Raw genomic sequence first — 15,496 nt, 5'->3', positions numbered from 1 at the left:
CGTGAGACAGAATAACTTCCGTCCATAACATCACAATAAAAGCTAAAATAATAAATACACAAAATACACAAGAGTATTTAAGACAATTTAACTGCTGCACTATAAGTGTCCTCCTTTATGTATTGTTGTCAATGGAAATATATTTATATGCACCCCCTCCCCCTCACACACACACACACACTCGAACAAATCTACACACCACATACACCCCATTTGCTTTTGTATTGCTTTGAGTGTTTTTTTTTGGCTAAATATTTTAATGTAAATTTGCTGACTCGGGTAGCCATAACATTATCCTTCACGTCAATTTTGGTATCTAATTAAAGATTATATATTTTTTAATTTGAACATTATTTAGGGTGAGGCATTATAATAAGCTCATTGGGTTTTCTGCGTACTTCTTGTATATTATAACTTGTATATTAAATGTTTCTATATATAGATCTGAGCTAGTTCAAAAATATAATCTAAATTCATTTATGAACTGACCGATTTTAAGGCCTTTTAATTCTAAAACAAACCTTTCTGGTTCCCGGAAGCTTGACGCGGCGTCGTGTGACCATCGTGACGTCAGGACGTTTTGACGCAGCCTGGCTGTGTCCGAGCTCCTCTCACTGTAATTTCCTTCAGACTGGATTTGGAAGATTCGCACCCGCGTTGTGAATGACAGTCGGCGCGGGGCAGAGAGAGACACCTTTCATGCAGCGGGACCCTTCGGACAATCGACTCCATGGAGGTCGTGGACAGTTCGCTCAACCTCGTAAGTTCCCCCACTCGATGTTGCAATAACAGGCTAACGTTACTGTAGCTAGGGGCTCGCAGAGGTTAGCTACCTTAGCTAGCTCCCACTGGAAGTTAGCGGCTAACCGCGTCGCCGTGGCCGTGTTGTTGTCTCTTCACACATGAGGCTACGTGTCGTCTTTGTCCACGACAGAACGGGAAGTCGGAGTTTCCATTGTTAGTTTATATTAGTCTGGTTCACCTACAGATGTTGTTGTTAGCTCGGAGGGACCAGTGTGTTACTTATTAACTTGTTTGCAAAGCTGTGTAATGATTACTAGTTGTTTTAATGGTCCTAATATCATCCACACAGAGTCACAGTGACACTGAACGCCACATCAGTAGTACAAACAGGGTCACAGTGACACTGAACGCCACATCAGTAGCACTGGATATAATCTGTGTTGTCTATTAAGTACATAGACATTACCGGCACGGACATTGCCCTCGAGACAAGTTCTCTGTTCCACCAGGACTGTGAGTGGGTGATAATCGAAAGGAAAAATTAACTTGCCATTTAATGAGTCACCTCAAGTTCTGCTTGTTATAGATTCTCCGAGAGTGAGGACCTCGACAGGAGTTCATCTTCAGTTATTCTCAGTCATGTCCCCTTATTTCATCATCACATGATAGTGATAGGGGGCTAGGTTTAGGGGTTGATCGGCTCGGTTTGTGTCAGCCATGTGTTGTAACACTCAAAGAAGAGCATCTGTTCTTTCTGAGAAAATTAAGATACGATAAGATAAAAGATAATGTAGCTTTATTGTCAATTTCCTAACATGTTCAAGACGTACAAGGAATCGATACGACGTTTCCCACTCTACCACAGTGAAACATATAAAGTGCACAGGCACAATAGATAACACAAGACATTTCCTAATACTAAGTAAACATACAGATTTAATCCGTATAGTCATGTAAACGTTTCGAAGTTTTTTGATTAACACATATTTTCACAATCCTCAGACTCCCAAACTAATAACCAGATCTAGTATGTGACCTCTAGTTTGAGTTAGGCCTGTTAGATGCTGTCAAAAGAAGATTGCATACCTCCTCCAAGGCTCAATGGACTGCCTAAATGTAATAAAACCGCCATATTGCACAAACATAAAGATATCAGCCTTAAAAAATGCATGTTTTTTCCCGAGATCCATGAATTATACCCTGGTAAATCTGTCAAAGTGTCCTTTAACACTCTATCTCGCAAAAAAAATCCTGGATACGCCCCTGATCTGGATCTGTAGCCAAAACTTTATTTGTTCTTCCCCAAACTATACCGAATCCTTCCATCAACTTTCATGGAAGTAGTGTAGTTTTAATCCTGCTGATAAGCAACCAAGCAAACACAGACAAAAACATCACCACCTTGGGGGAGGTAATAAGGAACCTCGCTGTGCACTGGGATGGCATTGGTATCGAATAACAATACTAATGCCCAAGTTAAAATAATATTTAATAAAAGCCATCAGTAAAATGCGAATGCGGTAATCAAAAAACTACAGACAAGTTACTTCAATCAATCATCAAATGAGTTACTTTAAACTGTGAAATGTTCGAGCTTTGGCTAAAAATTCAAAGTTGCTACTTTAATATTGTGTGCATTGTTTGCTCAGAAGAGTATCAGAAATAGGGATGGACAAACTTTGAAATTAATGTAATTATCTCTACATCTTTGTCAATTGTCTGTTTGAGTATTTAATAGGGCTGAACGATTTGGGGAAATAATCTAATTGCGATTTTTTTCCCCAAAAATTGCGATTTCGATTTAATATGGAATTTTTTTCTCCCCAAAAAAACAAAATGAATGATTTAAATATGACCAACACAATATTAGATATATTAACTGTACAATATTCTTTCCCACATTTTTATTTAGCTGCTCATTACAGCAACAAGAAAAACAAATCAGTGTGCAGTTAAGTAATTTAATAAAAGTCATTGTAAGTATAAACACAAGGATTGCACTTTCTTTTTTTATTGTAGGTGTCTTACTTCTCCCAAGTCAGTAACATTTCCAGTGTTGGGAAGTTTGAAAACCTATTCCGTTACAGAATACATGCCCAACCAATTTGAGTAACGTATTCTGAATACTTGGATTACTTCCACATTTAATTTATTTGTGTGTTGGAAAGCGGCGTTGTTATAGTCAGTGGAGCAGCAGCAGTTTAAGCTCTGTGTCCGTGGATGCGGCGGGCCAGCTGGATGCGCTGGAAGGGCAGCGTGCGGATCAGCAGCTCCGTAGATCCCCGTTCATGTCCGGCTGGTCGTGCAGCGGTATGGGGGCGCCGGGCCTCAGCAGGAACACCCCCATGCTGAACACCACCGTCTCGCAGATGTGCATGTATGTGACTGGGGGGCTCTGGAGCCCCGCCGCCCCGGAGCACGGCTTGCTTTTCCGCGGAGTGATTTTCAGGTCGGCCGCCCGCACCGCGGTCAGCAGCGGCATGAGCTCGCTCTGTGAGTCCGCCACGTCGGCCGAAGACTTTAGAACCCTGTAGGTGATGCAGGCTTGCTTCGCTATCTTCTGGATCAGAGGAGTTTTGTGGTCCTGCGGCACTCTTGCTGCGGGTGAGGACAGCAGCCCAGAGCCCTACTCTCTTTCGCACGTTTTAATCGCGCACGCTGCGATTAGAAAATCACGTTTTATCAAATCGCGATTTTAACGCAAATGCAATTAATCGTTCAGCCCTAGTATTTAATGATTGTTTCATTAGCTGTTTGTCCACAATACACTTTAGGAGGTACAGGGTAAACAGTGTTATAGCCCAGATGACCTCTTCTTCCATGTAATAAAACAACTGAAAAAACATATAATGACTCCATTCTGCCCGTATGGTGTCATCCAGTTGTCCACAAGACCCGGAATTTATATTTGACTTGAAACAGCGTCATTTACACCATGTTTTAAGCCCAATTGTCCTCTGATACCGTCCTCTGAGATGTGTTCACGGACCCTTGGGCACACTACTGTGTGGCTACATCCGCTAGCATTGCCACCTACTGTAGTGGAGATTTACTCCTAAAACTTAGTGTTTTTTTTATACCTAAAGTCCAATATGAATGTCAGGGGTTGCGGATGTTTTTTTTCCTAGTTTCTGTTGATTAATTACGTCTGGGCTAAACCCCTTTTTAGCCCTGAACGTCTTAAGATGTTTTGTGGACTCAAACACTTTACCCAACCCTCCAACGGCATAGTGGTGAGCAGATGAGTGAATACAAACTTTCCGGTGAACTATCCCTTTAAGCACCTCTGACACAGGGAGGGGGATTGGTTTGGGAACAGGGACAGGAAAGAACTGTGGCAGTAAGGTTTAACAGTAATCCTAAATACTTTCAGCTTTCATTGTAACTTCTTCAAAGCAATTAGTTATTAGTCTACCCAGCTCTGATTAACACAGAATTAGTCTTGCTGGGTTTTGACTCACAAAGGTTTACTGAGGTAAAACACCAAATCATAGTTTTCCATCTGATAAGGTCAATCAGAAACTTCTCTTCAAGTACAGATACAATGCTCCTGTGTGTACGGATGGGCACATGTGACTTGCAGTGCAAAGTGTTTTGAATAGTCAATAAAACTAGAGAAGTGCTGTATAAATGCATTTATCATTTACAAATATTAAATTATATACTGAACCAAACATCTCTTGCCCCATTTGCACCTGTCTCTCCTTTCTTACTTCTTTGCCACTCATTTGCTCTGATTTTTCTTCCCCAAAATCTGGGCACTATGCTTCCATTTAACACATTAAATCAAATCAAATCAAATCAAAGTTTATTGTCACATGCACCAATGACAGCGTCATCGGAGCAGTGAAATTCTTATGACATGGCAGGCAAACATCTACGCAGTAGGCGACTTTACAAAATGACAAAAAAATAACATACTATGTAATATAACATAACATTGTAACATATAACATATAACACAGTCAAGTGAATATTAAATTAAGTCATATGAATATATGTATAACATAGTCAAATTAAAGTCAAAGTTAAATGAAGCAGCAGTTTACAGGGTGAAGGAGTGGGGAATATTAATTAAAATAATATGAATATATGTATAACATATAACATAGTCAAATAAAATCAAATGAAGCAACAGTTTTCAGGGTGAAGAAGTGGGGAATATTAAATAAGATAAGTATATGTGAAGTTAGTGTATTTGTATGATTTGGGAGCAGAATGTACATGGTGACTATTCAGAGGATAGAAAAAAAAAAAAACATGCTATCTAACATAACATATAACATCACATCGTAACATATAATGTAGTCAAGCAGTAGTTTACAGGGTGAATGGAATATTAAATTAAATTATATGAATATGAATATATGTATAAATATAACATAGTCAAGTCAAAGTCAAATGAAGTAGCAGTTTACAGGGTGAAGGAGTGGGTAATATTAAATTAAATAATATGAATATAGGTATTACAAAGGCAGATAAAAGTCCAAATGAAGCAGCAGTTTACATGGTGAAGAAGTGGGGAATATTAAATCAAATGAATATATGTGGAGTAAGTGTATTCGTATGAGTGTGGGAGCAGAATGTACATGGTGACTGTTAAGGGGGTCAATGTTGATTGTTCAGAAGCCTGATGGCCTGGGGTAGAAGCTGTTTGTGAGTCTGGTAGTCCTTGCTCGGATGCTCCGGTAACGTCTGCCAGACGGCAACAGTGTGAGAAGTCCACAGCCTGGATGGCTGTGATCCTTGATGATCTTCCGTGCTTTTCTCAGACATCTTGTGTTGTAGATGAGTTTCACGGAAGGGAGCTTGCAGCCGATGATGCACTACGCTGTCTTCACCACCCTCTGCAGGGCCTTTCGATCAGCAGCGGAGCAGCTACCAAACCAGGCAGTAGTGCAGCTTGAGAGGATGCTCTCAATGGTGCACCTGTAGAAGTTTGTTAATGTTTTTGCAGCCATGCCAAACTTCTTTAGTCTCCTCAGGAAGTATAGACGCTTTTTGTGAAGTTTTCACCACAGAGTCCGCTAGTTTGGACCAGGTCAGGTCATCCGTGATGAACACACCGAGGAACTTGAATTCGGAGACTCTCTCCACTACAGCTCCATCAATGTGTAACGGGCCGTGACCCCCCCCTCTGCAGCTTCCTGAAGTCCACGATCATCTCCTTGGTCTTGCAAACATTGAGAGACAGGTTGTTCTCTTGGCACCATGTCTCCAAGCCTCTGACCTCATCTCTGTAGGCGGTCTCATCGTTGTTGGAGATGAGACCCAGGATGGTGGTGTCGTCTGCAAACTTAAGGATGATGTTTGAACCATGTGTTGCCACACAGTCCTGTGTGTACAGGGAGTACAGAAGGGGACTGAGCACGCAGCCCTGAGGGGCCCCTGTGCTCAGGGTCAGCGAGGAGGAGGTGTTGTTACAGATTCTCACCACCTGGGGTCTGCTCGTCAGGAAGTCCAAGATCCAGTTACACAGGGGGGTTTTAAGACCCAGGCTCCTGAGCTTGGGGACGAGTTTGGCAGGCACAATTGTGTTGAACGCGGAGCTGTAGTCCACGAACAGCATCCTCACATATGTGTTGGCCTTTTCCAGGTGGGAGAGGGTGGTGTGTGTTGTCAGGGCGATGGCATCGTCCGTCAATCGGTTGGGGTGGTATGCAAACTGGAAGGGGTCAAGGGTGGAGCATATGTGGGTTTTGACCAGCCACTCGAAGCACTTCATGATTGTGGAGGTCAGTGCTACAGGTCGGTAGTCGTTTAAGCAGGTGATGGTTGATTTCTTAGGTATGGGGATGATGGTGGCCTGCTTGAAGCAGGTGGGGACTGTTGACAGTTGTAGGGAGAAAAGTCCTTCTCTCTATTTTTGATACCTCTAACTTAGCTGTGTCCAATTCTTTCTTTGTCCTTCTCCCCTTGTTCCCTCCACTCTCTTTAGGCTCATCAGCAGTGCAGGAAGGCAGACCGTTTGGTATCGGCAGGAAAGTATGAAGAGGCTATATCCTGCCATGGAAAAGCAGCAGGTATGTTGAATGACACTGACACAGTACGTAACATTGTCCCCACCGGAGTCTGTCTTTCGTTCTGCCTGTCACTGTGTCTGTCTGTCCTTCCTTCCTTCCTTCCTTGTACCCATCCTTGCATCTCAACCATCCATTCATTCATTTCCTTCTACTTATCTGGGGTCAAGTCGCAGTGGCAGCTCCTCCAGACAGCTTCCCGAGGTGTTAGATATCTCATCTCTGGCTAGATGAGATATGTAAAAACTCCAGCAAGTTATGGGTCTACTTGCTGTGTGTTGTGACCATGCAACCAAGTAGTAAATAATGAAATGTCCCCCAGCAGAACGCATACCTACCCCAAGATACAAATGATCGATCTTTTAGTTTTTTTAGTGCTGTCAAACGATTAAAATATTTAATCGCATTTGTGTCTTAGTTAACTCAAAATTTATCTTGATTAATCGCACATTTTTATCTATTTTAAATGTCCCTTCATTTATTTATTTTTTTAATTTTAATGTTCTTATCAACATGGAAAAGTGGATTGGCTTGCTTTATGCAAATGTTTTATTTTATTGAAAAACAACATTGCCAAACAGGGCAGTACAAAATAAAATTATAAGGGGAACATTTCGGGTAAACAAGGACTCCGCCTATAGTGCAGTTCAACCATGGCTTAACATTTTCTTTATTTCAAGTTTGCTGTGAACATAGCAGTCAGGCTCCTCCTACTTCAGAAACAATGAACCGTAACAGCTAGTTTACCAATAAAAGGTAAGCCTAATACTTCTTTGCTTTCAGCCAGCTACTCAAACAGACAAGCAACAAAATAACAAACAAACAAAATACACAGGCAAGTGTCGGCCTACTTTTAAGTAAATTAATAAAAAAATAATAAATCAATAAGAAGTACCCTATTTTTTAATAAATAAAAACATATAGCTGCAGCTTAGTAGCTTAAAAACATATATTTCAGTTTGCGAAATATTAAAACAAAAAGCGAGAGCAGGTCAGACTGGAGGCGGTCAGTCACTGAGCGGCTGCTTCACGTGAACAAGCTCTGATCTCACTGTGTCTTACTGAGTGTGGGGGCGGGAGGCGGAGAGCGGAGCCCCCAGACCAGTGCTCTATCTGGGAGGACACCCACACACACACACAGACACACAGACTCGCCCGCTCATGGTACTTCATGACGGCCTGATACGATTATGTTTTGAAAATGATTGTGACTTAGTCAACCACCAACCAAAAGCTCTGCGTTAATCTCGTGAGAAAGAAATTGACGTTAAAATGGGTTTGCGTTTACGCCGTTAATAACGCGTTTAACTGACTGCACTAATTTTTTTTCTAAACTAGATTCATGCATTATTCCCTTGTCAATTGGTGAAAATGTTAAATAAAAAAAAAAATTCTTGCAAAGTTAAAGAAAGTGATAAAAACTTTTCCAAATAGTTTCTGTCTCCCACCATCAGTAAATTTAAAGGGCAGTAGTTATCTGATATGGACCTGAGACAATACTTGTTATTCTTTGTCTAACCTTCAGTGCAGTGCTCGTGTAAAAACAGCAGCTACCTCAGTCTAAACACTTTATGACTCCACTGTGCATCAAGCTGCAGGTTTTATAGTAATGATGCACGTTACCACATCATTGTGTAAGTACGTCTGTGTTTTACAGCCTTTACATTTTGCCCCTTTTGTAATAAGTTGTTGTTTTTTTGTCAGTTAGTGTAAGACTGTTGGAACTCAAGAGGCTGCAGGCAAAGTTGTTGTTAATCAGCCCTCTGTCTTTTTGTCCCCAGATCATTTAACAGATGCAATGAAGACAACAGAGTGTGAGCAGGTGAGACACTCGTGTGTGTGCGTGTGTGTGTGTGCGCGTACGTGTGTGAGTGTAATATTATTATTACTATTTATTGGGATATTAAACAACGCCTTTAACTAAAATCCGAACCAGAATATCAGTGTCGCTGTTTTCATAATTTAATAAAGGGTCAGTAAGGAAGTTGCGCAAATTAGATGAGTGAAAAAGAATGTAGAAGTCTAATGAATGTATTTGCCAGAAACCTTGAATTTTTCTTGGCAGGTGCAATAATGATAAAAACCAGGTAATAATAGTGAAGGTATACTGTGAGTCAACCAAAGTGTTAGTGAGTGTCACATGTATCTTCCTAACCTGATGCAGGACAACAATATACCTACCTTGTATTACAAATTTTGTTTACTAAAGTTTGTGTTATCAGTTTTGTCTGCTATTTTCTGTTAAAGATCTCTACAAGTAACCTTATCATATGATGTACTTAGGGAGAGCACGATACCCAAATTAGTAGTTGATACCAATACTATGAAATTCCAGGATACAAGAATTCCCATGTTTTTCAACATACACTCCTTTTTTATAAGAAATATTTGGACATACAAAAAAACAACAGTGGTTATATAGCCTTCAAGTTATGACAAAAAATAAAACACTGTTAACATTTCAAAACAACAGTGGCATGTTGGAAATTACGAGAATTCTGTTAATGTTAAGTGCCTTGAGATAATGTGTATCTTTATTTGGCAATATACAAATAAAATTGAATTGATTGATACAGCAGATGCTGCACCTACAATGTACTAAAACACACACACAAACACCAACCTATATACTGCGGCTGTGGCTGAGGGGTAGAGTGGTCGTCCTCCAACCTGAAGGTCGGTGGTTCGATCCCCAGTCTGACCCATCTGCATGCCGAAGTGTCCTTGGGCAAGATGCTGAACCCCGAATGGCCCCCCATAGAATAACTAAGTGCTGCGAATAGATGCAGAGTGTGAATGTATGGGTGAATGTATAACTGTACTGTAAAGCGCTTTGAGTGGTCATCAAGACTAGAAAAGCGCTATATAAATACAAACCATTTACCATTTACTCGCCAGGCTTCAAGCAGCAAGTTACTACAGTAGTGGGGTGGAGACCGGCCATTAAAACATTAAATATAAATCTAAAGTGCTGAAGTTATCCGTAACCACGGTACTGTAAAAACAGAGCACCGTTATGTTTTTAGAATTTTGGCCTCGACTTGGTACCAAAGTCCTTTGATGATGGTTCCCATTGACTAGCAATTTGCAAATAACCACTTTACCATTTGATACTTGTGTCTGTAGGCTCATCTGTCCATGGAGCTTCAGAGGGACAGTCATATCAAACAGCAGCGACTGATCCAAGAGCGCTGGAAGAGAGAAGCTCGCCGTGAGGCAACGAAGGCCCGAACAGGCCTGGTGCAGCCCTCCAGCAGCGCTGCCCTTCATACCCAAGCCCAGCCTGCAGGCCAGCCCCAAGGCTCCGAAGGTCTTTCAGCAGCAGAGTGTGAAGGAATCAGGGATAGGGAGTATGACACCTTACTCTACCAGCTTCAGACTCGGCAGACTGGGGGCTGCCAGCCTTTGACTCCACCGTGCCCCGGCTCTAAGACCACTAAAGATGATAAAACTCGCCTGGAAGAACAACAGACCACCATCAAGGACTTGCGGGGCGTGGTCGAGCACGTGATGGAAGAAAACCAACGCCTGGTGGCCGAGAACGATCGGCTGCGATCAGAAAATACCCGGCTGAGAGCCGAGGCAGCAGACTTTGTGGAGCGCTCCGAGCTCTGGGTGCTACCGCATGCGGGCGGTGCTATGGGAACAGGGGGTGGGCAGGAGAGGAAAAGCACAGGTAAGGGGAAGGAGATTGCAATCCCCCAGCTGCCACCGCTGGAGATGCCTGCTCAGGAAGACCTGTGTCTGGATGACCTGCCTCCACTGGAGCTGCCAGAGGACATCCAGAATGAACTGAAAGAGCTACTGGATAGAGATAAACTGTGATGACACACACACAGTCATTATCACCAGGGTTCAATCACTATGACTTTTGACTTCAGATGTGTTTGACATGAGAGTCATGATCAGACCTCTGCCGAGTGCTGAGAAGAATCAGGCACATGGAGTTGTTCCAATAATACAACTCAGTCAAAAGTAAAGGCTTAGTTCACCCACAGAGTCAGTTGAAACATCAGTGAGGTTGTGAGTCAGTAAGGCGTCCAGTGGTCTTTGTACCATCTGAAGATGTCAGGAACATGTTTTTCAGATGCATGTGAAAGGTCATTCTTGGCTTTAAAAATGTAATTTGACAAAATAAATCTCAATTAATGAAACATCCACCTCCCAACTTTTTTTTCAGAGCATTGAAGCATATGTCACAGATGTTTCTGTCAGTTGATGACAACTGAGCAGAGACTAGAGACGTGACTAATTGGGTATTTTATTGTGAATATGTGGAATTATCTTGTCTGGAAAAAAGCCATAACATGAGTGTTCTAATGCTACATGATGGTGGTTGTTAACCATTGGTCAATCATTAACATAACATTTTGGACTTTGTGTCAGTATAGTAGTGAATACATTATCCTTTTATGTATGAGTGAGAGAGATGTTGACATGAGTTATTGACTACAAAGGTGCAGGCTTCAGTGTCACTTGGTTATATCCAGCCGATGACTTTAAGTTGAAATTATTAGTAGTGGACTATTTAGTATAATGAAAATTAAGTAATGACCTTTGGTTTGTCTTGATATTACGTGGATGGATAGTTAATTGTTTGTGTCAATTCAAATGTCAATGTGATGTTGAGTCACTTTTTGACTATTTGCAACAGAAGTTGTTTTTGTTTGCCTCTTTACAGGAAAGAAAGAAGAAAAAAAGATCAGTTTGAAGTTATAAATTCTGTAAAGTGGGAAAGTGCCTATCTCCCTGTGTTTATAATTGTCTGACATCAGTGGTGTCTAGATATCGTGAGAATGTTTTTCCAGGAGATAATAATGGACCCTGGGATTCAGAAAACTTGTCTGTGCTTTGGTTGGTACATGTTCCTGTGATCGTCAGTTATCACAGAGAAGTTTGGACTGACTTCACTCTCACTGCATGTTACACAAACTCAAATGTTGATATGTGGATGAACTGCTCCTTTAACAGTATCATCAGAAGTGCTCAGCTCTATCTCGGGAACTTATTTACAGTTGTATTGGTCTGACCCTAACACACACACACACACACAGGCAGATCAGGATTACATGTGCTGGGTTCAGTCACAGTAAGCATATTGCTGTTGATAAAAAACTACATTGCTGCCTTTTATATTTTACTTTATCAGATTTAAATTAAAGGCTTTGATGAGTTTAATGTGTTGTGTTTCTTTGTCTTCGGGAAGAAGCACATCTTGTTCAGATTGATGCCTTTTTTGCAACATCAGCAATATCTCTACACACACACAAACACTGGCATGATATGAAACCCTATCACATGAGATGAGTGTGATTGAAGTTGAAGCACACACACACACGTGATAGAGGCTTGCAGACAAACAGATCACTGTTTACACCAGTTTAAGGTTTTTCGGGATCTTTAAGCAGACAGACATGTCTGAAACAAATAATTAATGTGGCAGTGCAGTTGTAGGTTTATACTTATTTGCCATGCATAGCCATGTGATGACATCAGGCAAGTTATCTAAGTTTCCTTTTCATACTAAAAGCTTATGAAGGACATGTGGTGGCTGCATGGAAACAGGAATACATTCAGAGGTGTACCGCACTGTTAGATGTTGCAGGATTCCAGATAAATGAACCTACAGCAACATTGTTATGGTTCCTGTAAAGCTGCATTAATGAATTCCATGTCCCCGGAGGGCTGACCGCTCCAAAAGACATTTGACACTGCTTGAGTTGATCTCAGGTAAAAGCACATGAGCAGTGAGCATTCATAAACGTATCTTAAACTGTAGCTTTGTTAGATCAGCTCCTTGTGGAAATATCAGGCTCAGAAGCAGCTTAATGCTCCAGCATGTTGACCAGCTGCTCTCTGACTGTATCCGTCTGCTGCTGAGCAGGTCGAGGACATTGGCTTCTTCCAGCAGCTTCTCACTGCTGGACATAAAAAACTGAACTCTATGTTGTAAACGTGCAGTAGAATCTAGTGATGAGATGGCGCAAAGTACATTTTCATGTTTTTTATATTACTCAACTACATATATAAGCAAATATCTGTAATTTCTACTCCACTACATTTTTACAAAGCATTAAAAGTAATCAATCAGCAAAGGGCGCCTGCCTCATTGGTGAAGAAACAACTCAAATGATTTTGCAATGATGTAGTAGACCCATATATTAGGGTTCTTGAATGTGAATGAATGACTGACAGGTTGGGGTAGGGTTAGATCTCGATGTCTCCCCCTACCTGGTTCGTCCCCTGGGTCAGGGTTGAAGTCTTCATTGAAATGTGAATAGATCATGGGGACGGACACAATGTACAGATTAAGGGAGTCCCTTCCCATTGGCTGACATGCACAGTGAATATTTAACTGGCAACTCTCAGGTTAGTGTGAAATTTTACATTTTATTTGGCTCCATGTTAGGTGCCTTAAATCTGTGTTTATGTATATTGTTGTATGTATTCGGTGCTACTTATGTTGTCTCCTTTTACACCGCACACTTCTTGAAGTGCTGCTGAACCGATTTCCGTTGTTTTAAACGATGACAACAAGGAGCTTTTCAATCGATTCTATTGCAGCATTCATCAAGGCAGCCCCAGCAGCTTCTACAACTCTTCAAAGAGCTGTACCTTCACAGCAAAACCAACTTCACTGTTAGCTCGTTACTTTAATTATATATTGTAGTGAGATCGGGACCCTTGGAAAGGTTACAAGCCTAGCTATTTTGTAACGGCCTATTTCAGCCTTGCGCTTTGAAGGTCCTTAGTGTCCGTTGCACTATCGCCGATTGCAAAGTGTAAAAGTAAAAGTATTTAGCCTGTTTGCTCAGAGGACGATTCACGTTTGGAGACGCTTTAAAGGCGACAACCAAGAGAGTCATCAATTCTCAGGGTTGTCTAGGCAGAATCCGGTAACCCTCAGGTTATGACTCTAGACCGACAGATAAGCTATCACTCTTAATGAACGTAGGGATTTAAAGGGCTAAGGTAGCTGGAGTTGTTATACTGGGCCAGTCTTTGCACCGTCCCCGCCTTGTAAGCATCTTACTTCCCAGTGTTCTAAAATGTTCCTAGTGAGTCCACCCCTTACTGCTCCTAGTGAGTCCACCCCTTACCTCAAAAAGCACAGTTAAGGTAACCACCTACCCATGCATACTCACCCTTCAGACAGATGTCTCTGGCGTATACAAGCCTAGGTCCAAGGAGGCAACTAGCTAGAAAGTTTTGCGACTGTTACACAATGGGTAACAGCTAATTTATTCCGAAATTTACAAGATACTGATTGTCCTATGCTAACAAACTCTTAAGTCGAGTTCTATCACTTCAATCCTTATTGGGGCACTTCGTAAAGTGATTTCTAGATAAAGTAAAGTCAGTTCCTCTGCGAGGTTCTAAATGTGAGCTCTCTAAGTCTTGTAAGACACAAAAGCATATATAAACTCGGGCGAGGAGGTGGAGTTGCTATTTTTAACTCCAGTCTATCGATTAATCCTAAACCTAAACTCAGCTATAACTCATATGAATGTCTTGTTCTTAGTCTTCCACGCCAATCCAGGAAACACCAACAGCCAATCATATTTGCTGTAGTTTACCGTGCTCCGGGGGCTTACACCGAATTTTTTACGGAATACCCTGAGCTTTTATCAAACCTAGTCCTAAAGACCAATAAAATGATTATTGTTGGTGACTTTAGTATTCATGTTGACAATAATAAAGATAGCCTTAGCCTAGCATTTATTTTGATACTAGACTCAATTGGTTTCAGTCAGTGTGTACACCAACCTACTCATTGTTATAACCACACACTTGACCTTGTATTATCGTACGGTGTCGGAATTGAACATTTAACAGTACTTCTGCGCAATCCAGTTCTATCAGACCATTTCAATAACTGAATATATGCCACTAATAATAAACTTAATTTTTCCAGATGTCTACCTAATAGTGCTGTAGCTAAATTTAAGGAAATAATTCCAATTACATTTAAACCTGTATTATCCGTAGATATAAACAACAAATTCTTTAAAAACCCTTAGCTCCATTGAGATCGATCATCTCGTCGATAGCTCTGCAGACTCATTACGATTAACATTAGACTGAGTAGTGCCTCTAAAAATTAAAAATGTCAAACAGGGTAAATTAGCTCCATGGTATAATTCCCAGACAAATGAGTTAACACAATTATCAAGAAAACTAGAAAGGAAGTGGCGCTCCAGCAACCATGTTAAAAATCTCATAGACTGGAAGAATAGTGTTAAAGAATATAAAAAGACTCTCCACAAAGCAAGAGCTGCCTACTATTCAAAACTAATAGAAGAGAATAAAAACAACCCCAGGTTTCTCTTCAGCACTGTAGCAAGGCTGACAGAGAGTCACACCTCCACCGAACCCAGTATTCCCCGATCCCTAAATAGCAATATCTTTATGACCTTTTTAATGATAAAATTCTAACTATTAAATATAAAACCAACCATCTCCTGCCCTCAATTGGCACTAACAGCCTCCCAACAACAGAGATCTCAGAAATGGCTGGGAATCCAACCCATTATTTAGACAGGTTCTCTCTGATTTGGTAAACTGATCACGATCAGTTTACCAAAATAATCTCAGGTCCTAAACCAACAAAATTACTTAAAGGAATTCTGCCCCTAATTGATAGTTCGTTACTTACCACAATAAATCTGTCATTATCATCAGGTTATGTACAACAGTCTTTTAAAATAGCTGTTATCAAAACCCTTCTCAAA

General features: G+C 41.0%; 1 protein-coding gene across 1 annotated transcript; it reads left to right on the top strand.

Moving 5' to 3' along the window:
• Window positions 1-550: 550 nt before the first annotated feature.
• On the top strand, window positions 551-11,942 carry nrbf2b (nuclear receptor binding factor 2b). Its single transcript, XM_062414162.1, has 4 exons — window positions 551-760; window positions 6,683-6,767; window positions 8,546-8,586; window positions 9,891-11,942. The coding sequence occupies exons 1-4, from the start codon at window positions 731-733 to the stop codon at window positions 10,587-10,589; spliced, it is 855 nt and encodes a 284-aa protein (XP_062270146.1). The 5' UTR covers window positions 551-730; the 3' UTR covers window positions 10,590-11,942.
• Window positions 11,943-15,496: the final 3,554 nt, after the last annotated feature.

The sequence above is a fragment of the Platichthys flesus genome, chromosome 20 (assembly GCF_949316205.1).
Source record: "Platichthys flesus chromosome 20, fPlaFle2.1, whole genome shotgun sequence".
Taxonomy (NCBI): domain Eukaryota; kingdom Metazoa; phylum Chordata; class Actinopteri; order Pleuronectiformes; family Pleuronectidae; genus Platichthys; species Platichthys flesus.
This window is presented reverse-complemented; position numbering and strand designations above follow the sequence as displayed.

Coding starts and splice junctions, on each gene's coding strand:
- nrbf2b (XM_062414162.1), top strand. CDS start 731: ATGGAGGTCGTGGACAGTTCGCTCAACCTC. Junction 6,768..8,545: donor CTGCCATGGAAAAGCAGCAG/GTATGTTGAATG, acceptor TTTTGTCCCCAG/ATCATTTAACAGATGCAATG. Junction 8,587..9,890: donor AGACAACAGAGTGTGAGCAG/GTGAGACACTCG, acceptor TTGTGTCTGTAG/GCTCATCTGTCCATGGAGCT.